The 27855-nt window shown below is 45.0% G+C and overlaps 2 protein-coding genes across 16 annotated transcripts; one reads left to right on the forward strand and one right to left on the reverse strand.

Moving 5' to 3' along the window:
- The first annotated feature begins 6383 nt into the window (after positions 1-6383).
- On the forward strand, positions 6384-25436 carry LOC103632787 (uncharacterized). Of its 15 annotated transcripts, none has more exons than XM_035961023.1 (3): positions 6384-9954; positions 10978-11383; positions 11610-11920. In XM_035961023.1, the coding sequence occupies exon 1, from the start codon at positions 6845-6847 to the stop codon at positions 7244-7246; it is 402 nt and encodes a 133-aa protein (XP_035816916.1). In that variant the 5' UTR covers positions 6384-6844; the 3' UTR covers positions 7247-9954; positions 10978-11383; positions 11610-11920. The 15 variants fall into 15 exon arrangements, 10 of the variants coding, with proteins under 10 accessions (XP_035816916.1, XP_035816917.1, XP_035816919.1 ...); XM_035961024.1 differs by having other exon boundaries at positions 11693-11920; XM_035961026.1 differs by having other exon boundaries at positions 6384-7334; positions 9702-9954; positions 10978-11920.
- On the reverse strand, positions 25362-27427 carry LOC100384186 (WAT1-related protein). Its single transcript, NM_001176762.2, has 6 exons — positions 26816-27427; positions 26610-26723; positions 26303-26519; positions 26053-26217; positions 25802-25953; positions 25362-25683 (listed from the first exon to the last, which is right to left on the reverse strand). The coding sequence occupies exons 1-6, from the start codon at positions 27079-27081 to the stop codon at positions 25497-25499; spliced, it is 1101 nt and encodes a 366-aa protein (NP_001170233.1). The 5' UTR covers positions 27082-27427; the 3' UTR covers positions 25362-25496.
- Between the last annotated feature and the right edge of the window lie 428 nt (positions 27428-27855).

Consider the following 27855-nt stretch of genomic DNA (forward strand, 5'->3'; position numbering starts at 1 on the left):
TGCCTTTCTTGTCATACAAAGCCTTGCCAAGGCGAGCCACTTCTTGCTTTAATTGTTCATTTTCCTTTGCAACCTCATCCGTACATGTCTCTACAACAATATTCTCAACAACGACTTGGTTGCAGGAATCAGAATCATCAATTAAATCAAAGCAGGAAGTAGAGGCATCTTTCTTAATTATTTCAGGTATTTCAACTAAAGATGCTGCTGGGGTGCTACCAATGTTTTCTAGCTTAGTAGTTAGCTCATTGTTGTGTATGCTAAGAATTTCCATTTTCTTTAGCAAATTTTCAATAGCTTCTTGGGAGCTAGCTAACTTAGCCTTAAGTTTTTCATTCTTTTTAATAAGGCTATCATCGGTAGCAGTGGATGGAGCACTAGATTCTAATAGCTCAATTTTAGTTGATAGCTCACTATTTAAGTTTGCAAAAGTTTCAAATTTTTCTAGCAAACCTTTGTAATCATTTTGAGAGCTAACCAACTTATTTTTCAAAGTTTTAAGTTGAGCTTTTTGCTTAGTGCAAACATCCTGGAAAAATTCTACGGCTTCCACAAGCTCATCTAGAGAGGGCTTTCCCTCACCTTCATCATCACTACTACTTTCATCACTAGAGGATCGAATGCTTTTGTTACCTCTTGCCATAAGGCATTTGTGTGATGACCGTGATGATCGTGACGAGGACCGGTGGCTGCGCGTCCTTGGAGGTTCATCTTCACTTGAAGAATCATCCCAAGTTCTAACACTTGTTAGCGCCTTGCCTTTGCTCCTCTCCTTTTTGGGCTTGGCCATATTTGGACAGTTGTCCCTGAAGTGGCCCTTCTCCCCACATGCGAAGCATCCTCTCTTCCTTTGCTTTTTCCTGTCAATGTTAAAGAGAAGATCCTCGACCTGCAGGGGCACACCCATTAGATTAATCTTGCGGATCATCCTCATTACCTTTCCGACGCGTCGGATTGTTTCTTCGTCCTCGGAGGATGATGTGCATGGTTGATTATCTTCATCATCATCACTTTCTTCTTCTTCCTCTTCGTCACTTGAGGAACTTGGAGTGGGAGCCTTCTTTTTGCCCTTCCTTTCATCACATGCAAAAGCATATGGCCTTGAGGAAGTTGGCTCCTCTCCCCGACTCATTTTTCGCGACATCTCAAAGGCTGCAATTTTCCCAATCACAATGGTCGGGGTCATGTTGCTCAAATCCTCCATGTTGTGAAGGATGGTGATGATGCTCCCATATCTTTGTTGTGGTAGCAGGGAGATAATCTTCCTCACAATGTCCGCATCACCTAGCTTATTAATGCCAATAGAATTGAGCTCATTGATAATTAGATTCAAACGAGAATACATGTCTCTAACAAGCTCATCATCTTTCATAGCAAAAGAATTATACTCATTCAAGACTAGGCAATGTTTTTGCTCACGGACATTGGATGTGCCATCATGGAGCTCATGCAATTTTAGCCAAATCTCATTAGCAGTTCTCAAGGTAAATACTTGATTAAAAATATCCATGCTAAGAGATTCATACAAGCAATTTTTGGCTCTAGCATTTAAATGAATTTCTTTTTCCTCACTCGTGGTGGGTTTCTCGGGATTCTTGAGAGGTTTCATCCCGTCACGAGTGACTCTCCAAACACCTAGATCAACGGCCTCTAGGTAACAAGCCATTCTAGCACTATAATATGGGAAGTTAGTGCCATCGAAGTGTGGTGGCCTATGGGTATCCATCCCTTCCTCTAAAAAGTGTCGGCTCTTTTTAGCGGTGAAGCTAAAGCGTTTCAAATGAGCCAAACCGGCTTTGATACCACTTGTAGGAAACGGGTGACGCCTAAGAGGGGGGGGTGAATTAGGACTTCTAAAACTTTCGCTAAACTAGGCCACAATTAAATCCCTAGAGCAAAACCTATGCAAATAATCAAAACTAGAATGTGCAAACTCGGTTTTGTCTAAGTGTTGCTATCTCTACCGCAAAGGCTAAGTTTCAATCTACACTAAATAAGTATGACAATAAGATAGAAACTTAAATGCTTAATATAAATGCGGAATGTAAAGAGCTAAGTAGAGAAGCAAACTCTCGTGGAAGACGCCGGTATTTTTACCGAGGTATCCGGAACCACGCAAGGTCCCGACTAATCCTCGTTGGTGCCCCTACGCAAAGGGAAGCCCACGCGAGGGCCAAGCACCACGGTCGAGTAACTCCGTAGAGAGCCGCGGGCCTTCTCCACGCGCCAGTGGTGCTCCGCTTCCGGCTCCTCTCGGACGCTCCCCGCCGTCTCCACTATCGAGCTTCCGGCCGAAACGCCGCGGGCCTCGTTCCCTCCGGTACACGGTGGCGGCCGTGACACAAACGCTGTTGTCACGGTCTCGCAAGACTATCGCCCCACTCGGTACAATTACAATGGCCCACGCAAGAGCCGAGGGGTTGTGTGGTTTGTCTAAACTCACTCAACAAACTAGGATTCACCTAGAGCAAGCGCTAATGCGGTCTAACTAACCTAAGCACTTCGCAAAGCACCTACGCTAATCACCGAGTGATTCTATTAAGCACTTGGGTGTTTGAGCACTTGGAAATGTCTACAATATGCCTTGGTATGTTGCTTGGGCTCCCACACTTGAGAATGACCGGTTGGGGTGGTATTTATAGCCTCCACACCCCTAACTAGCCGTTGGACAGAAAGCAGCAGCTTTCTGTCGTCGGGTGCACCGGACAGTCCGGTGCACCACCGGACACTGCACAGTAGATGTCCGGTGCACGCCACGTCAGCCGACCGTTGGCGCATGTAGCAGTCGACCGTTGGATCCGACCGTTGCCTTCTACCCGTTGGCACACCGGACAGTCCGGTGCACACCGGACAGTCCGGTGCTACAGCCAGAGAGCGCCTGTCTGTGGCCTCACTGCGCAGACTGTCCGGTGCCTCACCGGACAGTCTGGTGCACACCGGACATCAATGTCCGGTGCACCACCAGGCGCTGGCTGACAGCCCGTTTCTTGGATTCCTTTGCTGATTTTTTCGGGCTTCTTTGTTCTTGAGTATTGGACTCCTGTGTGTCTTTTTATGTCTTCTTTTGAGGTGTTGCATCCTCATTGCCTTGGTCCAATTCTCTTCGCATCCTGTGAACTACAAACACAAACACTAGAAAACTTATTAGTTCACGGATTGTGTTGTTCATCAAACACCAAAACTCAATTAGCCAAATGGCCCGGGGTCCATTTTCCTTACAAACCATATCCTATATATTAGGAACTCTAACAAACTCGAACCCAAATCTGTTACATGATAGATCTAATCTCGTACTTATCTGTTACAACCATATCCTATATATTAGGAACTCTAATAAACTCGAATCTAAATATGTTACATGATAGATCTAATCTCGTACTTATCTGTTACAACCATATCCTATATATTAGGAATTCTAACTTATCTCTTTTATTTCAATAATATCGTTGTTAAATTGTAATAATCATATTAGTCCTTCAATTTAAATAAATCTTAGAATATATTTTAATTTTAATTTTTAAATTAGTTTTTTGGGTGTTACACGCGAGCTGAAAAGAAGTATTTTCTTAAATATCTTATTGCGATACCCTAATTTATATCAGCTTTACCTAAAGGACGTCGTATACAAACAAACCAACCAACATACATCAATCCATTATATTAGCTTGGATTTCTAATTTCTGCTTTCTATTTTAAATTTAAAATTCAAGTCTAATTTAGAGCTAAGTTAAATTTTCTATTTCAAGCATAAATTGCAACAAACAAAAACTCAACATGATTTATGCAAAGCATTTTTATTAATTATTTTATCCATTTAAGCAAATGAAAATTAGTAGGAATAATTCACGTAAGTTGTTTTATAATAATAATTATTAAAGAAAATAATTCAAACACATAGCCATATTTTATAAGTATAATAAAATAAATTTATAATCTTTACGTATTTATTTAAAAGGATATAATTTCTAATGTAAAATCTATATTAAGAGATAGTTTAACTTAATTCTTTTTTGGTGAATAAATCTTTAATATAAAGGATAGTTCAGATAAGAATCTTTTAGGTAATCTATTATTTGAAAACACATTTATTTAAATTATAAAATTAGTTTTTTCTAATTTATTCAGATTAGGATTTTGGAGTGTTACAGTATATGAAGCTTCACTTGTACACTTGATCACTAGTGCTACTAAGTGTTAGCCATCCACACTTTGCTCCACCACCACGGTCCTCTAGTTTAAGCCTCCATATCCATCCTTCACCATGATGGTCTAGTGGCTCAAACTCATTTGACCTTCTCCATTGTCGTTGACCAGCTCTGTAAGGAAGATGGACCGAGGCCCATTTGATTTTTAAGCTTTGATGTTCGATGATCAACATGACAATTTGGACTAACATTATTTGCTAGTGTCTTTGATTATAATTTAAAGGATGTAATGTGGACTTGGACGAAGGCAAAGTGGTGATCGAGATGATCAACACCTTAAGAAAGACTTATTGAAGACTTACAAGATCATACAAGAGTCCAAGACATAAAATGAAAGAAGCACAAATAAAGAGGCATGAAGAAATGGAGAAAAACAAGTTGTTCAGTAGCACTAGATGTGTCTGATGAGGCACTAAATAAAATACCAAATAGGAATTGAACCATACTAAAGAAAGGGTTATTAAGATAGAGTACACCAGACATGTACACTGGATGTCACACTAGATGAGTTATCAGATATGGCACTTAGAAATGTCTACAACGTGTTTGGGGAGATCCACAAGACACATGCCATGTTCGGTGTACCACCGAACACTCCACTGGACAGGATACTTAGAAAGTTTGCATAGCAGTTTGAGAAGGGCTATAATGCACCATATGTATTCGGTGTAACACTGGTCAAAGCATCGGATGGCCTTATGCATGGAGACGGCGGGGAGCATCTGTGAGAGGCTACAACAGGAGTACCACTTGTGCATGAAAAATACACAAGACTAACTTGGAGTTTGGCCCCTCGCGTGGGCATTTCCTTGCATGGATTAGGGAGAAATTTACTCGCTTCACGATACCTCGATAAAATTACCAACACATCAACATAAGTTCATATCTCTGTTTTATTTATTATTTAAGTTTCCATATTTATATTGCATTACCTTGGTTATGTGCTTTACCTTTGTGCCTTTCCGCGTTTATAGGATCGGAACCTAGGTTGCATGACTATTTGTGGTAGAGATATTAATACTTAGCTAAAATCGTAGTTGGACATAATATATTTTATTTATTGTATAGGTTTTGACGAGGAGAAAAATAGAGATAATAGTTTAGAGAGAAATTAGATTAGTTAATTCATATCCTTTTAGGCATCATCATCGCACCACTGCCATCAATCTCAACGCTCAATACGTGCACCACATCGTAAGACGAGAAACATTACACAACACTAATACTCATGTCATGATTAATCTCTATACTAAACCAAATTTTATCATCTACTCCATTTGTTCCATAATAATAATCGTTTTAGCTTTTTGGTTTTTATATCTATATTTAAATAGATAATATAAGATGTATACTTTAAGTATTGTATGGACCCATTAAGTAACTAAAACGAATTTTAATTTGGGACGGAAAGATTATTTAACAATCACTCATCATCACAATACAGATGCCAGCAAGTCCAGAGATACGTATAGTATAGCCTAAAACGGAAGACTGGAAGAGCATTAGCGATGCTCTCGTCATTAGCGATACTCAAGTTTGTTGAGCTAACTGCCACTCCCGGGTTCAGAAACCATCGCACTTTATCTCTGTCCTCCACACATTAGCACACACGGTTTCGCTTGGTTGCTAGTTGCTACTGACGCGTCCTGGCTTGTAGTACCATTTTTCCACAATGAAGTAATCAAAGAAAGGAAGACGAAGACTTAAAGTCTTCAACCATGACCAGCGATATGAAAGCTGTGGACCTGTGGTGCCCCATGAGAGGCAAGTCCGGCCTAATAATAACGTTATTACCCTGGAAATATCCACCTCTCCACTTCCCCTGTCTTGCTTGTCGTCTTCGGTGAGCGATTGTTGTCTCCGGAAATATTTAGGCTTGTTCGGTTAATCCTGTTACCAATGTATTGGATGAGATTGGAAAAAATTAAGATGAAGATTGACTTGCTTGTGATTTAAACACATTCAATCCTACTCAATCCATATGAATTGGGAGCTAACCGAACAAACCATTAGTGGTGGCAATTACTAGAGACAATGATAGATTTCAGCACTAATAATGTGTTTGGCCCAGGGTACAAAGTACTTCACAGTTTTTTTTTTGCATATGGTATATTATTTCTTAAAGTTATGATTACCTTATTATACTATAACAAATAGAATCATTCTACTAAATCTTTACAACTAATTAAGCACTCATTGTAGGCGTCCACACTCGGCTGTGTTCTGCCTCCGACTCGGTCACGATAGCCTCTCCATCCCGCATTCCCGCGGCCGCCACCTCCAGAATCTCGGTCGCGATAGCATCCCGCAGCCGCCATAATCCCCCTAATCTCGCGCTCCCCTATGCTCCGCGGCCTCTACATTTCACGCAGCCGATCTCTGCTCCCTGCGCCGTGTTCGTTCGTGAGGTTGGGACCGATGATGGCGGCGACGGGGCGGCCTCCGATTTCTGCGCGGCGTCCACATGCGGCTATGTTCTGCCTCTCCATCCCGCGGCCGCCACCTGATCTCGCGTCGCGCGTCCCCACCACGCCCGCCGCACACGCCGCGATGAGATCCTGGATCCCCTGCGACATCCTCCTCCACCGCGCCATGGCCGCCCCCGACGTCCTCGCGTGCCGCTCCCCGAGGTGGCGGGCATGGTGCGCGCGGCCATCGCGGGGGTCACGACGGCGGCGCGGTTCCAGGAGCTGGTAGACTGGATGGAGGAGCGGAAGGCGGCATTCAGGGACGACGACAAGTGGACAGAGACGGTGAATCTGGGGCTCGGGAGCCCCGCGCTCTTCATGTTCGGGTTGCTTCAGTTCGCCATCGACAGGGACCTCGGGTTCGGGAAGCCCAGCCTCGTGCTGCCCTGGGTGCGCCATGGTCGGCTGGGGTCCGCGTCCGTGACGGTGGTGCCCTACCCCAGCGGCGACGGGTCGTGGTTCTTCGGCGGCACTAGGATGTGGTCGCGGCTCATGGAGGTGGTCGAATCCGACCCTTTGATGAAGCCGGCAGCGAACCCGGGAATGGTGACACCGGCGGGATCCCGTCTGTGACCCTAAACCGACGGGAACTGTGAGCTCGCGCTGGCGGTACCTGCCATTACGGTGTACGGGTATCGTCGCCATCATCATCCAGATCCAGGTGAGACCCCATCCCTTGGCCCCTGCGCTTCGCATGTGGACATGGGTGTGAAATTGTTTGGGAGCTATGGAGAGCGTTACCATGTCCATGCCGTCGTTGGACCTGTCCGTGGGCAGGATTCGTGAGTAGAGCTCCCTCGGCAGGCCATCGCTGGGCCTCTACCTCCTCAGTGGCTGCTCGTTCGGGCTGTCGTACCAGATGCCAGCGCTCGTGACGGAAATGGAGCACCCCTTGATAGTTGACATGGCGGCGTGTGCCATGGACGAGCTCATCTGGCTCGCCCAAGCCGGCAAGCAAATCTGGGTCAAGGGAATGCGGATGACGCGAGGGATTTCTCAGCTCAGACGCCTACCGATCTGTTTATTTCCTACAAACGCTCCCCAAAAGTTCCAAATGATTCTTCCGCCTCTGCCAAGTTCCCCAGAATCCCCAGGTTGATGCTGCCCCTGCCCATCGATTGGATCTTGTTCGATTTCTCTGTTCTGCAGATCCTGTGTGCATCCGCTCCAGGTAGTGGCCCTTTGCTCGGCTCCCTTCCTCCTTCGTCCATGCTTTGATGGTTCAATCCACGCTAATTTTGAGTTCTCGCCCCTGTCTAGCGTCAAAGACTAGCTAGAACTTGAATTTCCTGTTGCATGGTTCATTTTTATCTACTGTTAATACATCACATTCTTATGAAGCCGTACAACTCTTTTTTCCTACAATGGTAACCTAATGATTATCTGAGCACAGTACTTATTACTACAATGGTATATATGTGCTATAGGTATCACAAGTAATACCAATGGTCACATCAATTAGAAATCCTTACACATATCGAACTCAATAACCTGGTGTGCCCTCGCCCAATGTATACGAGCAATGCAAAGGACGAGAGCCTAATTGATAAGCAACTAACAATTATTTCTGGAGTGGGATGTACGCACTACATCCGTAGTGGAAATAAGATTAGGTCATGTGATTCCAAGTATACAATAAAAAGAAAAGGTATGGAGAATATCGTAGGAAACTGTATTAAAAACATCATCGTGAACATAACAGTCCAATGCAAAGAAAGAAGAACCAACTAAAACTCAACTTAATCATGCATATATATATATAGTTATTAGCACATATGTACTTCACTAGGAGTTAAGGAGAGGCTCATGCATGATCACCGCCTACTCGTGCTTAGCTTTTGATCATTAAGTTATGTAATTAAATATTTATAGGAATAGTAATTTGTCTAAATGTTCAAGGAAAAAAATAAGAGCAGCTAGCTCCTATCTCACGTGTCGTCAAACAATAAGGACAAGTTCAGAAGCCAAGGAGAAGTCAAAAAGAAGAATATAGAAAACTCAAGTGACCTGACCTACAGTTGGTTGCTTCTAAGATAGATATCAGAATTCAGAAGCAAGTTCTTCTTACCTTTTTCCTGGCCTCAGCCTCGTCCTTCTCTGCTTCCAAAGCTTTATGTTTCTCATCTAATTTTGTGTAGAACTGGGTAATAACAACACTGTCACTACCAGACCCTTTTTGGAACAGAAGTGCTTGCTAGGAGATACCTGGGTAATAACAACACTGGGTATGAAGCTACGTATATCCTTCAAAACCACAGTTACACAATGGCGCCACATGTTTTTTTCAGAAAGAATGGAGGGGGTATTCCTGTGTGCCATCAGTACACAAACACATTCAGATAATAAACTCTATCCTGCACAATGGACATATGTTTGCCTTTTTCTGAAATTTCAGAAGCAGTGTGAGCTTTGAGTTGTTCCATAAAATTCTTCAAATTTCTTGACTGTTTCTGTTCAGCTTGAGACTGGATAATAATGCAAGATTGTTCTTCTAAATGTCTCTTGGCAGAACCAATTTCCTTTTCAATTTCTTGACAATGATGTTGCATATTCAGTTTAGCAGTATCAACAAATGAGTAGGACTCATGAAATTTTCCCAGTACAACAGTAAGAAATATCAAAGCTTCCCAACTCTCCACTGTTTGTAGCTCAAGGGACCTATAACTACCCAGTAACTCATTCTGCAGTTGCCCGATAAGAATATCTTTGGATTCTAAATCTGACAGGTAAATTTTGTAACCATCCAAAGAAAATAGTTATATGGAATGTCTGGGGTTTGAATTCTCCATCCAAGCAACAATCTGTACGAACTTTCGTTGATTCCGTTGGAGCAGACATTGTATGCCTGCAAGAAACCAACATACAGAATATTTCTAGAGGAACTGTCTTTGCTATTCTTGGAGTGACTTTTGAAGAATTCCTCTTTTTACCTTCCTCTGGGGCTAGCGGTGGTATTCTTTTAGCCTGGAAAAGGCATGTGCAAGCAACAGGGCATAACAGAGTGGGCTCTTATTCTGTCCAATTCCAGCAGTCAAATGGCCAACCTTGGTGGTTATCCGGTGTCTATGGGCTTCGGGACATTGATGACAAGATTCCATTCCTCCAAAAGCAATTGCTATGGTAAAAAAGGTTTCATTTTGAGTATTTTTGGCCAAAATTGGAGGGATTCCAGGAAGCGTGGGCATCGGGTGGTGGTAGCTCCTACCCCTTCCTGACTCTTGAGATGAAGTTGAAAGCCACTGCACGTGCCCTTCAGAGGTGGAGTGATAAAAGATGCCGAGGTAAGGGTTGTAATTTGTGTGATCGTTTTAATCACTCTTTTTATCGAATTGTTACATCCAGAGTCATCACTGTACTCTAAGTCCCGTTTGGTTCCTTTAGTCCAGGGACTAAAGTTTAGTTAGGAGACTAAAGTTTAGTCCTACCATGTTTGGTTCTAGGGACTAAAACTATTCAAAACACATTAAATGAATCATAAGGGGACTAAAATACCCCTTAGCATTCTCCCACCATAAGTGCAGCTAAAATAAAAGAGGGGCAAAAGTGGAATTTATATGGTTTAGTCCCTTTTAGTCACCCCTTGAGGGACTAGAGACTAAAACAGTTTAGTCCCAGTTTTAGTCCCACACTTTGGCAATTTAGGGACTAAATGAGACTAAAATAGAAGGACTAATCTTTAGTCCCTCAAACCAAACGGGGCCTAAAACAGTCTGAACAATAGAGTGTTTTCGCTTACACAATTACAAGTGTACTACGAGTCATAGATAGTTGTGAAAGTGCCTGAATGTACTTCCGAATTAGTATAATGGACGTTTAGCATATTATATATGTTTTTGACTTAAAAGTCATTGCAAGCTGAAATAACGAACAAAGTGTGTCCACCCTTGCACATTGTCTGTTTTTTAGCACACATCAAGCAACTTCCATCCTCAATCTCTCTGCTAAGTCATGACGCATTAAAAGCTTGTTTTTTGACAATAGCCACAAAACCACATGCGAATCGTATATTGCCTCTTAGTTTATACATGTGAATATATGAAATATATGATGCATGTGTTACTAGAATTTTCTTATTGTTTTTAGTAGCATATAGTGGTGGGTTTCGAAGAACAATATGGTTTTATGGATCCAGCTCAATAGAATAAGGATCAGTTGGATTGCGGTACGAAATCGGAGTTCATACTTCATATAACTATTTCTTATTCGTGCTGATATTTTTTGGTGTTCATGTACCTATTCATTATGCGTCGTTTGCTTGGTACTTGCACATGATTCTGTCGAATTGTCCGTTACATGGCTCACAGGTTTTGGCCCCAGTTCATTGATTTGCTTGTTGGTACCGCTATTGACCATCCAATGCAGTGTTCTCAAGGTCCAAAGTACGTGGACCTTCAGTTGGTGTAATCAGAAGCAATATCCAAGATATTCATCATGCACTTCTACAAAATGTAATGTAATCCTAAGTGTTCGTCCTTTTATTTTCTTTTATTTTTCTTGAGTGAATGAAATGTTACTAAAATTATTCGTTTTCCAGATATTTACCATGTGCCATATTCTTTTTTTATATATGGCCCTTGGTTCACACTAATCCTCTCACATACCAGTTAGCCATGTGTTCTGTTTGACAAGGAGAAGGAAACAGGAACAAGGTCGGAGGAGAAGAGAAACTCAACTCCAGCTAATGACAAGCCCATGTGTGCATTGTGATAGGTGAGAGCTTCGAAGGCTAGCTGCTGCTTCTTGCCTCTTGCATTTCTCTTTTCTTGCTCGCGCTCCAAATCTTCTTATTGCGGTGGCTTGGCAAGCGTAGTGGTTGTCTGTGTCTGCCTGGCGACGACATTTGCTGCACGCGATCTCTTGCAGTCGCTACTCGCTACAACAAGGCTTCTGGGGATGCCATTGTTAGCTGATTCTTTTCCTCACTGGTGAAGGGCAGCTGGTTGCTTCAGCTAAAAGAGTCGAGCAGACCAACAATGCAATTTAGCTGGAGCATGATCAGAATTCTTGTCTGTACTGCAGACACTGCTCTGGGGTCTGTTTATGCGCAACAACGGTTTATGAGAGGAGAGGTGGCCCCCATCTGTGGCCGCAAAGGAGCTTGGCCAACTGCGACAACGACATCCTGGCTCTGGTTGTAATTGTAGTATTTGTTGGTAAATAATTTTATCGAATATTTTGTATGCCGTTGCAAAGCACGGGCATATAACTAGTTTATAGAATAAAAGTACAATAAATTTTCAAACCAAACCCTTCCTAAAAAGATGCTAAAACTTATATGGGCCGCCGAGGGAGTAACTTTAATAGATTGTGAGAACACATGGGCTGACGTATGATACAGATGCGGATGCGTAATGGTTGTCGTTTGGGATCCAGAAGTGGCGATGACTATGGCTGGTACGCTTGGAAATATCTGGAGGGGCTGAAACTGATGATTTTCATTTTGCAGAAAATGAAGTCAGAGAGCCAGCTTTACATATTGTTCGATGGGACATTTCACTAGGTGATAGTGATGCTCCGACCTCAGTTCGAAGGCAACCTTGACTACAAAAGTAACTCTTCTTTTTATGCAACATACTCTGAACCACACATTGCTAACGTGTAAAATCTGTTTTTTTTTTCAATACCCAAATATCATAGAAGTCTATCTTCAACTCTAAAAACCACACATTACACTACACCTAACTAAACCAGACCAAAAATAAGAACAAAAAACCCACGTCTCATATGCATTGTGAGGTGTAGTCATTACTGAAATTCGGCTCTGTTGACGCCTTTTCGGAGCGCCAAATACTCAAGAAGAAACGGCGGCGGTGCTCTCTGGTTAGGCGCGGACGGTCCGCGGCACGGAGCCGGACGGTCCGCGACCTGGCGCGAGGCGGCGGTGCTCTCTGGTCAGGCGCGGACGGTCCGTGGCTGGGGTCGGACGGTCCGCGACCTGGTGCAGGAGCTTGGGTCCTCTGCCTGACGGCCGGACGGTCCGCGCCCTGAGGCCGGACGGTCCGCGCGTGCGCAGGGGCGGCGGAAGTCGGCGGCGGCGGCCTGGATCTCGCTCCCGGGAGGGACCCCGTCGGGAGGAGAGATCCTAGGGGTTGTCTAGGCTCGGGTCGGCCGACCTAGACTCCTCCAATCGGCGTAGAGTCGAAGAGAGGCGAAGAATTTGGGGATTGAGAGGCTAAACCTAAACTAGACTAGAACTACTCCTAGGATAAAATGCGAATAGAAGTTGTATTGATTCGATTGTTGATGATTACAAATCGGTCGTAGACCTCTCTATTTATAGAGGAGGGGAGCTAGACCCTTTACACAACTGATTTCGAGCTAATTCCGCGAATATAGCTAACAACCGTAGCACAAAACTCGGAACCCTAACCTGTTCTGCGCACGCGCGGACCGTCCGGCCCACAAGCGCGGACCGTCCGAACCGCGGACCGTCCGGCCTCAGGGCCGGACCGTCCGCTGGCTCATTATGGCGCTCAACATATGCCCCCCTGCCTTTTGGTGGAGCTGAGCAAACCAAAAGCAACTAACTCGATGTGATCACATCGGTTCTCTTAGGCATCTTGCCACATACTAGGATGGTACTGTTTGAGGAAACGCCCATTCAAAGCCTTAGGCAAATCCTTGCCTTGTAATGTTTGTAGCAAATAGGCGTTGCCAGACATCACCTGTTTTACTTTATAAGGACCCTCCTAGCTTGGCGACCATTTCCCGAACTTCCGGTCTTTACTCCTTAGAGGCAGAATGGTCTTCCACACCAGGTCCCCTACTTGAAATGATTTTGCTTTGACCTTCTTGTTGTAGGCCTTGGCTACCATGATCTTGTCCTTTTCTATTGCTCCCAAAGCTATCATCCTCTTGTCGGTCACCTCATCAATATTATCCATCATTGAATTATAGTAATCAGTAGCAGTTATATCATTTTGTCTGGCGAACCTGACTGCATTCAAACTTATTTCCACAGGCAACACTGCTTCCTGCCCATAGACAAGCTCAAAAGGAGATACTTTAGTAGCCCTATGTTTAGATATTCTATGAGCCCATAAAGCTTCAGACAAAATCTTATGCCAATGTTTAGGATTATCAGATATCTTCTTTTTTATCAAATTAATCAATGTCCTATTACTAGACTCGGCCTGTCCATTGGCCTGAGCATAATATGGAGATGAATTAAGCAGCTTAATTCTGTATAATTCAGCAAATTCACGTACCTCCTTTGACATAAAAGAAGTACCTTGATCTGTAGTCAAGGTCTGGGGAATGCCGAATCTATGAATAATATGCTCAGTTATGAACTCAATTACCTCCTTGTGCGTCATGTTCTTTAGAGCAACGACTTCAGTCCATTTGGTGAAATAGTCAGTGGCAACTAACACAAACCGATGCCCCTTTGATGATGAAGGATGAATTTCTCTAATAAAGTCTAATCCCCATCCTCTAAACGACCAAGGCTTGATGATAGGATGTAATTCGGCTGCAGGGACCAACTGTAGGTCGCCGAATTTTTGACACACTTGGCAACCCTTGTAGTACTTGAAACAATCAGCTATCATACTAGGCCAATAAAAGCCAGACCTTCGCAACAACCACTTCATCTTTGGAGTTGATTGATGAGTACCACAAATTCCTTCATGTACTTCGGCCATGGCTAATATAGCATCATCTGGGCCCAAGCACTTAAGCAGGACATCATTGACCGTTCGGCGGTAAAGTTCATCACTCATCAAAACATACTTGAAAGTTGTTCGCCGAATGTTCTTATCTGTCCTGATATTGGGATTTCGTAAATAATTAAGTATAGGTGTCCTCCAATCACTTGCATCGGCTTCATTGTCAGCCGAATCGATTAAGAGAACATTTCTGGTAACCCCGGACGGTCCGGCGTCATCACGCGGACGGTCCGCGACCTGGGAATTTGGCTCTGCACTGGTTATCAGATTTTCAGTTTTGTGAAATTTTCCTCTCTTTATCCGATAACCTGATGCATCTTGTGCCAAATCGTTAGCTCTATGATTCTCAACTCTAGAAATATGCCGAATACTGAATTCGTCAAAAGAATGGATTATGCTCCAACATTTCTCAAGGTAACTATTTAGAGTACCATCAAAACATTGATATTCTTCTAACACTTGTTGGACAACCAGCTGAGAATCACCAAATACCTTCACATGTTTTACTCCCATACCATTTAAAAGTTCTAAGCCGAATAGGAGGGCCTCATATTCAGCTTGATTATTAGTGCAATAAGTTTTCAATCGACTAGAGAAGTCAAAGGAGACATTACTTGGTGAAACAAGCACAATGCCAATTCCTTGCCCTTCATTGCAAACCGATCCATCAAAATATAAAGTCCAAGGAGTAATAGTGAGGTATGACATGTCTAGTTCATGAATATCATTAACCCGATGTTCTACAATGAAATCCGCTACGACTTGGCCTTTCATAGATTTCAATGGTTCATAGGCCAAGTCATATTCTATGAGTGCATAAGCCCACTTACCAATCCTACCACTCATAATTGGGTTATGCAACATGTATTTGATCACATCGACTTGACCAGAAACAGTGCAATGACTAGACAGTAAGTAACATCTACATTTGGTGCATGCATAAAACAAGCATAAGCATAACTTTAAAATAAAAGTGTACCTTGTTTCAGCATCCACCAACCTTCGGCTTAGATATGTCACCACATGCTCCCTCCCCTCAGTTTCTTGTGTCAGAACAGCCCCAATAACTTTGTCTTCAGCTGCAATGTATAATCTGAATGGTGCTCCCACTTGTGGTGCTTTTAACACAAGAGCCGAAGACAAGTATTTTTTAATGAGATCAAATGCTTCCTGCTGCTCTGCCCCCCAAGTGAACTCGGCATCATTCTTAAGCCGAAGGATAGGGGTGAAGGCATCAATCTTCCCGGCTAGGTTAGAAATAAACCTTCGTAAATAATTCGCCTTGCCGAGAAACTTCTGCACTTCGACCTTACAAGTCGGAGGTCCCACATTCCGAATAGACTTGATTCGGTCAGGGTCTATTTCTATACCATGTTCATGGATGACAAATCCTAAAAACTTACCAGCCGACACTCCAAAAGCACATTTATGTGGGTTCATTTTCAAACCATACCGACGCATTTTATCAAAGGCTTTGCACAAATCAGCTATATGAGGACTAAACTCAGCCGATTTGACTACAATATCATCAATGTAGACTTCCATAGTGTTTCCTAACAACTCATGAAAGATCAGATTCATAGCCCTCTGATAAGTAGCACCAGCATTTTTAAGACCGAATGTCATGACAACCCATTCAAATAAACCAATGAAGCCTGGACATATAAAGGCCGTTTTAGACGCATCCTCTTCGGCCATGAAAATCTGATTATATCCGGCATTACCATTAAGGAAGCTAATAATTCTATTTCCTGATGCATTATTGATTAATGCATCGGCTATGGGCATGGGATATTCATCTTTAGGAGTCGCTCTATTTAAATTGCGAAAATCAATGCATACTCTAAGCTTACCTGACTCCTTCTTCTCCACTGGCACAATATTGGAGACCCACTCTGCGTATCTGCAAGGTCTGATAAAATCAGCTTCTAGCAGCCGGTGGATTTCGTCCTTGATGCGTGGGAGAAGATCTAGACGAAATGTTCTAGCTCTCTGCTTGAAAGGTCTGAAACCCAATTTAATAGGCAGTCGATGCTCCACGATCTCTCGGCTTAATCTAGGCATCTCAGTGTAATTCCAAGCAAAGCAATCTGAATACTCCTTCAATAGACCGATCATCTCATCTCTAGGATCAGTCTCCAGGGTCTTGTTTACAAAAGTCGGCCTTGGAGTTTAACCATCTCCTATGTCAATCTCCTCCAAAGGATCGGCCGATGTAAACCCCTGTCCTAGTTTATCAAGATCTCTGAATTCCTCTATCATGCTCCCCACAGAGGAATTAGATGATCTTTGTGTGACGGTGGACTTTTCGGTCTCAGGGACCGGATCATCCGTAATACTGTCTTTTTGCTGCAATAGATGTTCGGTCTTAAAGTCCGAACCCTTTTGTGAAAGACCAGACCATCCGACCTTGGCGGCCGAACTGTCCGTGACCAAAGACTCATGAACTTTGTGTGTATTCATCATTTAACTTTATTTAGGATTTAGCCGATTCTCCATCGGCTCTAGCATTACAGGAATGAAACCTTTCTTATCTATACTTATGAATTGATAATCAGAAAAGTCTACTCCTGTGAGACATGTAGCAGTCTCATAAGTCCAGAGTACAGGGGCATCGGCCACAGCGATGCAGGCCGATACATCAGCATGTACTTGTTCTATGTCATCGCCTACCCATTGTATCAGCATTTGATGTAATGTAGAAGGTATACATTGATTGGTGTGAATCCAATCTCTGCCTAGGATTAAACTGTAATTTCCTTCTACATCAGTGACGAAGAATGCAGCAGCAAGGGTCTTAGTCCCGATGGTTAATTCAACGGACGTGACTCCCCTGGCTTTGATCGAACTATCAGTTCCAACACCGCTGAGGGTCATGTTGGTCTTGACAAGTTCGTCATCTTGTTTACCTAATTTTCTGTATAATGAATAAGGCATTAGATTTACAGCCGCCCCTCCATCTACCAACATCTTAGCAATCGGTATCCCATCAATGTGGTCGCGCACGAAGAGCGGCTTTAAATGATTTACCGATTCTTTTGGTTTAGTAAAGTCGGCTTCTTTAGGACCAAAATTAAACTGGGCAACAACAGGTTCATCGTCGCCGATAATAGTACAATCGACAGAAAATGTAATAATATTTACATCCATACCTGGGCGTTCTGGAGAAGCCTCGTAGTCGACCAGGTCTTCTCCCAGCAGGTCGTCCTCTTCCATTGATGTTGTCGTGTCGTTGGAGGCCTCCTGGTGAACGGCGGACGGTCCGCACGCGGGGGCCGGACGGTCCGCGCCTGGTGCGGGTTGTCCAGAGGCTTCCTGGTGAACGGCGGACAGTCCGTGCGCGGGGGCCGGACGGTCCGCGCCTGGTGCAGGTTGATTTTTTATTTCTATGGCCGTTTGTTTTTTCTCAACGGCCTTCGGTCTCCATTTCTTTTGCGGTGGCGGGTATAGTTGATGTGTATCATTAAATGTCTTTTCCGCCTCCTTCTCCTGGCTCTCCTTTGCCCTTAGGCGCTGTAATTTTCTCTTTTGGGATCGTGTCAATCCCGTTGGGCACCATCGAGGCATAGACTATTTTGGATCGGCTGTTTTGATGGTAGCCGTATCCTTTTCGGTTGTGTTGGCCGATTCGCCGAAAATCATTGGCCCTTTATTGTCTCCCTGTATGACAACATCTGCGGTGCCTATTTTGATGATGTCCTTTTTTGTTGTTCTTTGAGTTGCTATAGGCATATGCCCCCCTGCCGGATTGGTCGGCCTAGGAGGCTGAATAGTCCGGCAATCTTGTTGGGCATGTGTCTGGTGACCGGATTCAGCAGCGCTCAATCGGTCTTGCACTGGCGGCGCCAACCTATCAAAAATGGATGTTTGGGGTGCCCCCCAGGCGGGGTACTGTGGCATCCCAAATGGATATGGTGGCATGCCCCACATTTGATTTGGGACATATGGTGGAGGTAAGTATGTGTATGGATATGGCATAGATGGATAAGGAGGTGGAGGGGTCCATGTCGGCATGTTAGGTCTCAATTGTACAATAGGACCTTTCATTTCTTCCGATTGGTGAGGTGGTCCAATCGGCCTGACCTAACGTTGCTCATGAATGGGTGAGCGGGGTCGCTTCGGTGGCCGGTCACTGGGGCCGGCCTTCTTTTTCACATATTTAGACAACAATTGATCGAAAGTCGGGCCAGGCTTGATCAGTCGACCAGCTGCTTTAAATGTATTTGTTTTCCACGTACCTATCTCTGGTCGTCGTGGTTTGAAGATACGTGGTCGCTGCGAGTCCTGAGCATGGCCGGACCGTCTGCCAGAGTCCTCCGGACCGTCCGGAGAAGCGTCGGACCATCCGCGTCGGGACGGCGGACTGTCCGTGATGCGCAGCACGGGTTCCCGCAACTGTCTCCCTGTCTGCGCTTGCCCCCCAGTGCTAGAGGCTGTGATGGTCACCTTCAGGGTCTCCCCTCCATCGGGAGTCTTCTCGGCCACCACTTTCCTGCAAGAAACTTTACAATCCCCATCGGCCTTTTTAGCATTGCCGATGATTGTTTCCTTGCCTTTGCCTTTGTCGGTTGTATTTGGCCGAACCAGGACTTTCTTGCCCTCGAAGTCAATCATATTCATCGGAAAGGGCTCTGTATCCACCTGCATTTCCTGAAATTTCAATCGTCCTTCGTTAATGGCCGATTGAATCTGTCGCCGAAATACATTACAATCATTAGTGGCATGAGAAAATGAGTTATGCCACTTGCAGTACGCACGATGTTTTAGCTCGTCGGCGGATGGAACAGTGTGATTTATTTTGATATTGCCATTTTTGAGTAACTCGTCAAATATTTTATCACACTTACCGACATTAAACGTAAACTTAACCTCCTCTTGCCGTTTCTTTTGAACCGGCTGCAAGGAGGGACAAGCCGAAGATTTGGCCTGTTTTGGCCAAACCATTTCAGCAGCATACACTTCCGTTGATTTGTCATCCGAGCTACTTTGGTCGCATTCTACTATATGTACGTTGTGACGCATTGTCTTAGCAGTTTCTTTACTCCGGCTTTCGCAAGCCAAAACTCTCTGGTGTAACTGTGCTAGTGTAAAAAATTGGATGTCTTCTAATCTTTCTTTTAAATAATATCGTAAACCATTAAAGGCTAATCCTGCTAGCTGTTTTTCTGCTAAATGAATTTGGAAGCATCGGTTTCTTGTATCTCGGAATCTCCGGATGTAATCATTAACCGATTCATCTTTTGCTTGTCGTAATGACACTAAATCTACCAAATCCAACTCATAGTCACCGGAGAAAAAATGATCATGAAATTTTTGTTCTAAATCCCCCCATGATGAAATGGAATTAGGAGGTAAAGTGGCGTACCATGCAAACGCAGTTCCTGTTAAAGATAATGAAAATAAACGTACGCGAAATGCCTCTGTGTCGGCCAACTCTCCTAATTGTGCTAAAAATTGGCCTATGTGTTCACGTGTGTTCTTTCCTTGATCACCCAAAAATTTTGTGAATTCGGGTATCCTGGTTCCCTGTGGGTATGGGTGGTGATCAAATCGACTGTCATAAGGTTTCCGATATGATTGCCCCCCAGGGACCATGCTTACTCCGAGCTTATCTCGGAACGCCCCGGCTATTTCTTCCCTTACTATATCAATGACAGCCGGTGCGAGACCACCGGCTCTCTGGTCAAACATAGGTGGGGTTGGCTGGATATTAGCATGTTGTCTTTCCCCCCATTGGTTTGAGTTACGTGGTGCATTTCCATTTGCCCTATATGGCTCATAGGTTTGATCGTTTCTTTCCGGCCTTCTAGGTGGGGCCGGAAAGCTTTCCTGGGCTCTGGATCCTAAATTAATGGGCTGGTGCATTGCATAGTGTGATGGGAAGTGTTGCTGGGACGGGCGAGGATTCATGTAATAATCCTCCTCAAAAGACTCATGCGCGGACTGTCCGGATACGTACCCGGACCGTCCGTGGTTATATGCGAACCGTCCGTCGTTGTATGCGGACCGTCCGACTGGGTAGTTTGGGTTCTGTGCCGTGTGTGGTGGCTCGGGCGCATATCTAGGTAACTCATTAAAAATAGGCCCGACTGTTGCTGGCCCGGACGGTCCGCGCTCACGTGCGGACGGTCCGGGCATGTGCAGATCGGCTGATTTACTGCCGATTTGCGGTTGCTCAGGGTATGTGTCCATCGGCATCCCATAAAGGGGTTGTGACTGGTCGTGACAACCTGTAGCCGATGTATTATGCGTGTTACCCCCTAACTCAACCTCGTGCGAAGGAAAATTTGCGATATTAGATTTATCAAATGCACGTACTAGTCTCTTAAAATCGCTTTGCATACCCCCTATGATGTTCTGCATTTGCTCACGTTGCTCTTCTACATAATTCTAAGAGATTGTAGCTCGTTGGTATTACTTACATTGGGGATATTTGGTGTGGGTTGGAGCGAAGCCGGATCCGTCGCCCGATGTCGGACGACCTTGTTGTTCCTGTCCACTTTGAAGTCGGCCAAGAATTTTGCTTTTGCCTCCTGGATCATACGCTCCTTGTGCTCCTCGAATTGGAGCTGTTCGTCAGCCGGCAAGGTCTCCCAAGTCGGCTCTATGATGTTGCTTGGGGAAATATCAGAGCCATCTCTTGAACCGGCCGTTGAGGGCCGATTTGATGCGTCTATATTTGTCTTCCCCAGCGGAGTCGCCAAAAAGTATGTTGACGCCTTTTCGGAGCGCCAAATACTCAAGAAGAACCGGCGGCGGTGCTCTCTGGTCAGGTGCGGACGGTCCGCGGCACGGAGTCGGACGGTCCGCGACCTGGCGCGAGGCGGCGGTGCTCTCTGGTCAGGCGCGGACGGTCCGTGGCCTAGGGCCGGACGGTCCGCGACCTGGTGCAGGAGCTTGGGTCCTCTGCCTGACGGTCGGACGGTCCGCGCCCTGAGGCCAGACGGTCCGCGCGTGCGCAGGGGCGGCGGAAGTCGCCGACGGCGGCCTGGATCTCGCTCCCGGGAGGGACCCCGTCGGGGAGGAGAGATCCTAGTGGTTGTCTAGGCTCGGGCCGGCCGACCTAGACTCCTCCAATCGGCGTAGAGTCGAAGAGAGGCGAAGAATTTGGGGATTGAGAGGCTAAACCTAAACTAGACTAGAACTACTCCTAGGATAAAATGCGAATAGAAGTTGTATTGATTCGATTGTTGATGATTACAAATCGGCCGTAGACCTCTCTATTTATAGAGGAGGGGGGCTGGACCCTTTACACAACTGATTCCGAGCTAATTCCGCGAATATAGCTAACAACCGTAGCACAAAACTCGGAACCATAATCTGTTCTGCGCACGCGCGGACCGTTCGGCCCACAGGCGCGGACCGTCCGAACCGCGGACCGTCCGGCCTCAGGGCCGGACCGTCCGCTGGCTCATTATGGCGCTCAACAGGCTCTTTACCGAGCGTTCAGCTTTTTGCCGGGCACTCAGCAAAACTTGAGTGTCACTTTCGGCGAACAAAGACACTCGGCACAGACCTCCTTTGACGAGCGCAAAACTCTCAGTATACACTGACGCTTGGTAAAGTAGGCGAAACTTAATGCTCGGCAAAGGACCGTCAGCAGCAGTCTATATTTGACGACGGTTAACTATGCCGAGTGTCAGGAATTGACACTCAACAAACTAACTTCTTTGTCGAGTGTCCTATGGCAGACACTCGGCAAAGTAAGGTTTCATCGAGTGTCTTTCCTCGACACTCGACGAATTATATTTGAGCATATTGAGAGCAAGATTAGCTAATAGATTAGATTAATCTAGTGGTTTTGAAGATTTTGACAAATAATTCTTTGGTGTTTTTGGAGAGTACTTTGTACACATAATGTTCATGATTAAGGTGGTGATTATGCACGATTAGTAGGGTAATGTCGTTCCTCTCTCTTTAATCATTAATTGGATGCCTAGTGTTTGATTATAGATTGATTTATTAAATTAATTTATTCATCTTGATTTGAATCATCTAGATTATTGCTAGGGCATCAAGTTTACCTGCAAAGTTTGATGAATTAATATTTTTTACTCTTGTTTAATCTCAAAATTAAGGCTTGATTAATTTTCATTATACTCTATCATAATAGTCTTGTTTTATAATATCTTTTGATACGGAAGTACAATCTAAGTGGTTCTAGTTGAGTTGGTTGTGTAATTTTATCTAGTTTAATCATTTAAAATTTTAGAAGTGGATTAAATTGGTTTTGTAATTAGGAAGAGGTGGCCTAGTTCATTCACCCCTCTTTTGATTATCTATCATTGTGTCATATGATCCTACAAGTGGTACCAGAGCAATTTTTATTGTCAAGTTAATCTTAAACACTAATTAGAATAAATAGCAATAGATAGATATACCACAAAACCGTGTATTTTTGTGTTGATTTTTAGTTTTGGAAGGAAAAGATGGATACAAGGTTGGGTGTATCAAGAAAAAGTTGTTGTGTTTCCTTTTTAGGTGCGAGATCAAATTAATGAAGCTAATCAGAAGAATGTGGATAATAATAGCAAGACAATGAACTTAGTCATTTAGGGTATTAGGAGTGACTTTGACAGCGTGACACAAGTACGCATAGAGATATGAAAAGCACTTTATAATTATTTTGAAGGTTGTAACACAATAAAACAATAAAAGAAGTGAGGAAGAGGAATAGACTTACAATCTGCTGTGTTGGATTTGTGTTAGTTTTCTCATGATCCATATGTGGGTTAACGACCCACTGAAAGTGCGCTTTACATATGACGTAGGACGATGATTAAAACTGGTGCTTTGAAGAAGTAGGGAAGAGATATATTTTTAGTCACTTTTAGTTTCTAAGAAGAAGCTAAACTTTAATCAGTTTGTTTTAGGTCGTATATCAAACAAGCTCTAAGTTTCATTCAATATCGATGTCTATCTCTTATCGGTCTTGAGTCACGGTCACGGTCTTGCGTCACCAGAGAAGTGATCAGCATACTTTTGCAGGGTGAAACAAAGGCGTTGGAGCATATCTAACAGGAGTCTTGAACAGAGTTGTCTTTTAAAATATAGAACTCTAACACTAAAAACCTGCTCCAATAAAATTACTATTTTACAAAAAATCATCAAATAATTATAGGGCTCACCCTCTTAGGTCCTAAATACAGGACATCATATGCTAAAGCCATATCCTCATTTTATATACTATTCCTATTTTTTTAATTTCTTAAATAATATGATATATTTCCTAATAACATGATAGGACTTAACTGTTGGAGCTGAAAATGTTTTTGTGGCTCTAAACACTTGAAATTAGGTCCTATTTCAAATTTTAGGACTTAAATATATGAATTCTAGCCGGAGATGCTCTTAGACAGGAAAAATGATGGTGGAGTAACTCTTTTTATTTATTATGAGGGGTAAAAAATTATTAGGGCATGTACAACCCTATTTAATGTGGGGTCACTTAAGGGATCTATAGGGGTTAATTATAAAAAATAAAAAGAGACATTCTCTTTAAGAAGTCCGTCTCTACACAACTTTCTATATATATTGTTTTTAACTGTATTTATGATCTAGAGGCTCATGATTGTATCATGCAGTCTCTTAACTGTCTATTGCACTTGAAAATCAAACCAGGGCCTTAAGATTGTAAATGACTTTATATATAAATACTAGGTATATGCTCGTGCGTTGCCACGAGGCGGGGGAGCGGGTGGAGCAGCGCCTAGACTATAAATATAATTATTGTTTATTTTTAAACATTAAGGTACGTGTGGTCTGGTGGTTAGCCTTAAATTTCTAGAGTAAAAAGCGGCGTGTGTTCGAGTGCTCAATCTGCACTATTTTTTGTGTGCGTTTGACGTGAGCAGAGTGAAACTATGGTAGCACCAGGTGTCTTCTTAATAGATTAGTATAGATAAAGTCTTTCCACGCCTCTCGAATCGAGCACGAGTGCACGACACAGCGAGTAGAAGAGACGTCGCGTCGAGGCAAAAATTTGTTTAATAGTATTTCTTAACCTGACCATTAATTGTTTTAAGATTATAGCACCATATCTAGCAGGTCCAATTTTCATTTTTAGATCTTAAATTGACTTAGAAAATGACCTTCATGTCTTTATCGTGGCATCTGCCATGTTTTAATTAAACTGTATATGGTGGACATCATATTATTTTGTTTTGTATACTCATCATGAGAATATCATGTTATTTCATTTGTTGTGGTCATGATGATGTTAGATTTGGTGTCCGTCATATTTTAGTTATTTTTAAACTTGCTTCAAAATTATTGCCATTAGAAACCGTTATACAAAAAACATTGTAATGTCCATGAGAAAAAACTGGTTTGGTTCATCGCTTCTAGACTGATTCCAAAGGACCCGTTGTCTGTTTACACTAAGGGCTGATTTGGTGACCAGAAATCACGAGGATCCATAAAACCTTTGGTATTCAATTTGCCATAAATCATCTCGTGATCCCTGAGCACCAAATTGTCCTCGGGAGTCCGGAGTAAGGACATGATTAGAAACCTAATCGTCGGTTAATCGTGTTTAGCCTTGGACGATCAGAGACATGATTGTTTTAGGAATTCTGGTCCACTTCGTTTTGTTTTTTACCATTCATTTTGGCCAAGTCCCACGCATACAAGTACACGACGCAAAAAGCATCCACATTCCAGTTTCCACACGCTAACACAGCCGACGTAATGTTGTACTATACTACAATTTAGACTTTTAGTTGTACGTAATGTTTTATTACAATAACCTCAGCGATTAACCGGGCTGGTCATCCGATTAATCGATTTGACCAGCTGATCATCTCTCTGACAGCAGGGTCACTGACGGCGTGCCGTAGTAGCGCAGGGGCGGACAGGGTCCGAGTCCGAGGCACGGATATCTGGATTGGGATTTTGGGATCTGTGGCCATCTGGGGAAGACAGAAGACGGGACGGGACAGCAAGCCAGCAGCGGCTGAGGAGAGGAACCGAGGATGAACAGAACATTCTGATTCACAGATTCAGTTAATCGGGTGATGATATTTGATAGTACGCACATTTGTTTCCTGTAGATTTCTTTTGGACTTCAAAAACGAATAAGAAATCCTATATTGTTATGCATTGGGGAAAAAAATTTCCCTTTGAACTTGGGTATTCCCAAATCCCAAGACTCAAGTTCAAAACACTGGCTCAGCCACTGTCGGTAGCAACGGTTCTGAAAGATTGGTCGGAGTGTCTACTGTGACAGCGATGCCATCCGCATCTGCCGTCTGCTTGGATCCGACCTGTCCGCCGTTCGCATCTTCCGCTTTACCCCATAGCACGACGTACAGCCCCGCGATGATCGTAACCGCACCTAGGACGCTGCACAAGAAGGGATTCAGTGGTATCGCTGCTGCCGATTGAGCGCAGCGGTTGGTGCTTGTCCAGTGATTTCTGTGATTGTGTACAGTGGAAGCAAAGCAAAGCAAAGCAAGCATACCTTCCAACATGGAGCTGTTCGTTCAGGAAGAGCGTGGACAGTGTCGCCGTGATGACGGCGCTCAGCGGCGTAAAGATGGCGCTGTAGAGGGGCCCTTTCACCGCTATGCACCACGACTGGAGGAAGAAGTTGGCGCCAGAGGCAAACACGCCCTGCAATATTCGTTCAGCTTCTATCACTCCGATCCAACAAGGCGATGCGCAGCGCAGAATGGTGGCCGCGCCGGAGCAGCTGTCCAGGGTGAGACTTACTCCGTACAGGATGCAGGGGAACTCCCAGAGCGAGTTCAGCTTCCAGATCTCCAGGTAGTTGTTGGGCTCCAGGAACAGCGCCATGGCGGCGCACTGCAAGGTGGCCAGGAGGCACATCCAGGTCGCCAGAGACACAGGGTCCAGGTACGACTTGCAGACGGGCACCTGAAACGCCGCCACCGGTGAGTGAGTAGTGAGTGATTCACCTTCCCAGGGCGGATGGTCGGTCAGTACTCAGTAGTTGCAATACCTGCAAGATGTACCAGATGGAGACGCAGATGGCGTTTCCCACGAGGTAGATGCCTCCCTTGACCCAGTCGCTGTTGTCGCTGGTGGTCGAGGGAAGAGCCGCGCCGAGGAGCGCCGGGCCCTTGAAGAACGCCATGGATGCTGCTCCCGCGAGGCAGATGGCGGTGCCGACGATCTTGGCCACGCTCCTCGGGCTCCTGATGTCCACCTTCTCTAGCCTGCGAGCCGGATGGATGGCGTGCCGGAGTGGGGGTAACAATTTGGGCAGCCCAAAACAGGAAGGAAGAAAGAAAGAAACAGTCACCTACCCGATGACGGCGGCAATGGCGAAGGTGATGCCTGGAGCGAGGTTGGTGGTGGCCCTGGCCATGGACGGCGAAGCCAGGTGGAGGCCCTGGAGGTACAAGTACTGGCCAGTGGCGCTGTCCCATTCGCACTGAATCAGAAAAACCAGAGCATGCAGCAGGCACTCCACTAGTCTCCTGTCCACTGACTGAGGATCATCACGACTCACGTGGCTAGGGACGCCGCGAAGAGCAGCGCGAAGCCCCGCGCGCCGACGGCCATGGGCCGCAGCGTGCACCCCCTGGCGGCGAGCGACGCGAGGAGGAGCGTGGCGGCGGCGATCCCCTGGCGGTAGGCGACGAAGACGATGGGGCGCATGCCCAGCCCGTACGCCGTCTTCAGCGCCACGTCCACCAGCGCGTAGAACAGCTGCACCAGCACCATCCCCACGCTCGGCCCGCACCGCTCCAGCCACGGCGCCCCGCCGCTGGCCATGGCGCGCGACGCGACCGAGATCCGCGAGCGCGCGTGGAGTGGGGAGGGCAGAGGTCAGCGACCGTGATCCACTCTCTGTTTCTCGATCGCGGCGCGCGCCCAGTATGTAGCTACTCGATCGGTCGATCCGCCGCCTCGGCAGCTAAGTAGTAGGAGCTGGGAGCATCCATGTGCGCCGTCACCGTTCCATTTTTTTTAATGGCTTGAGCGATTTGTATCCTTCTCTGTTTCCTCTCCTGGTCAAACCAATCGCGGAGGAGCTAATGCAAGCTGACCACGCAGTTCTGCTGGAATCTCACCATGAACTGTCTGTCTGTTTCTTGTTGCCCCTGTGTTTCGTTGCTCCATTTCTCGTTCTTCGTTTCCGCGACCACATCGCCGTTTGACCCCCCCCCCCCCCCCCCCCCCCCCAAATGCTGAGGATGGATGCTGGGTTGGTCCACCACTGCGCATGGGGGCTGGTCTGCATCTCGTTTGGACGGCGGTCATCGTCTACACCACGCACGCATACTTTTTTTTTAATACCGCTGTCTGTTGTCGCGTTCAACACCTCATCAGCTTGTTTAGTTTCTCATTCACTTCTTACGTAGCTTGATCGTGCCACGCAACACTTAGATTTTCACAGCTATGCTTATTTTCAGATATATAGCGATCGAAAAAGAATTCCTCTGTTCCTTTCGGTCAGTTGCGTGCGACCCCTGCCCGCGCATGAGAGGTGCGGCGAGGGCGTTGTCAAGATCAAGCCGAGAGTGAGAGCTGTCTTTGCCTAGAGCC

The sequence above is a fragment of the Zea mays genome, chromosome 7, assembly GCF_902167145.1.
Source record: "Zea mays cultivar B73 chromosome 7, Zm-B73-REFERENCE-NAM-5.0, whole genome shotgun sequence".
NCBI lineage: Eukaryota > Viridiplantae > Streptophyta > Magnoliopsida > Poales > Poaceae > Zea > Zea mays.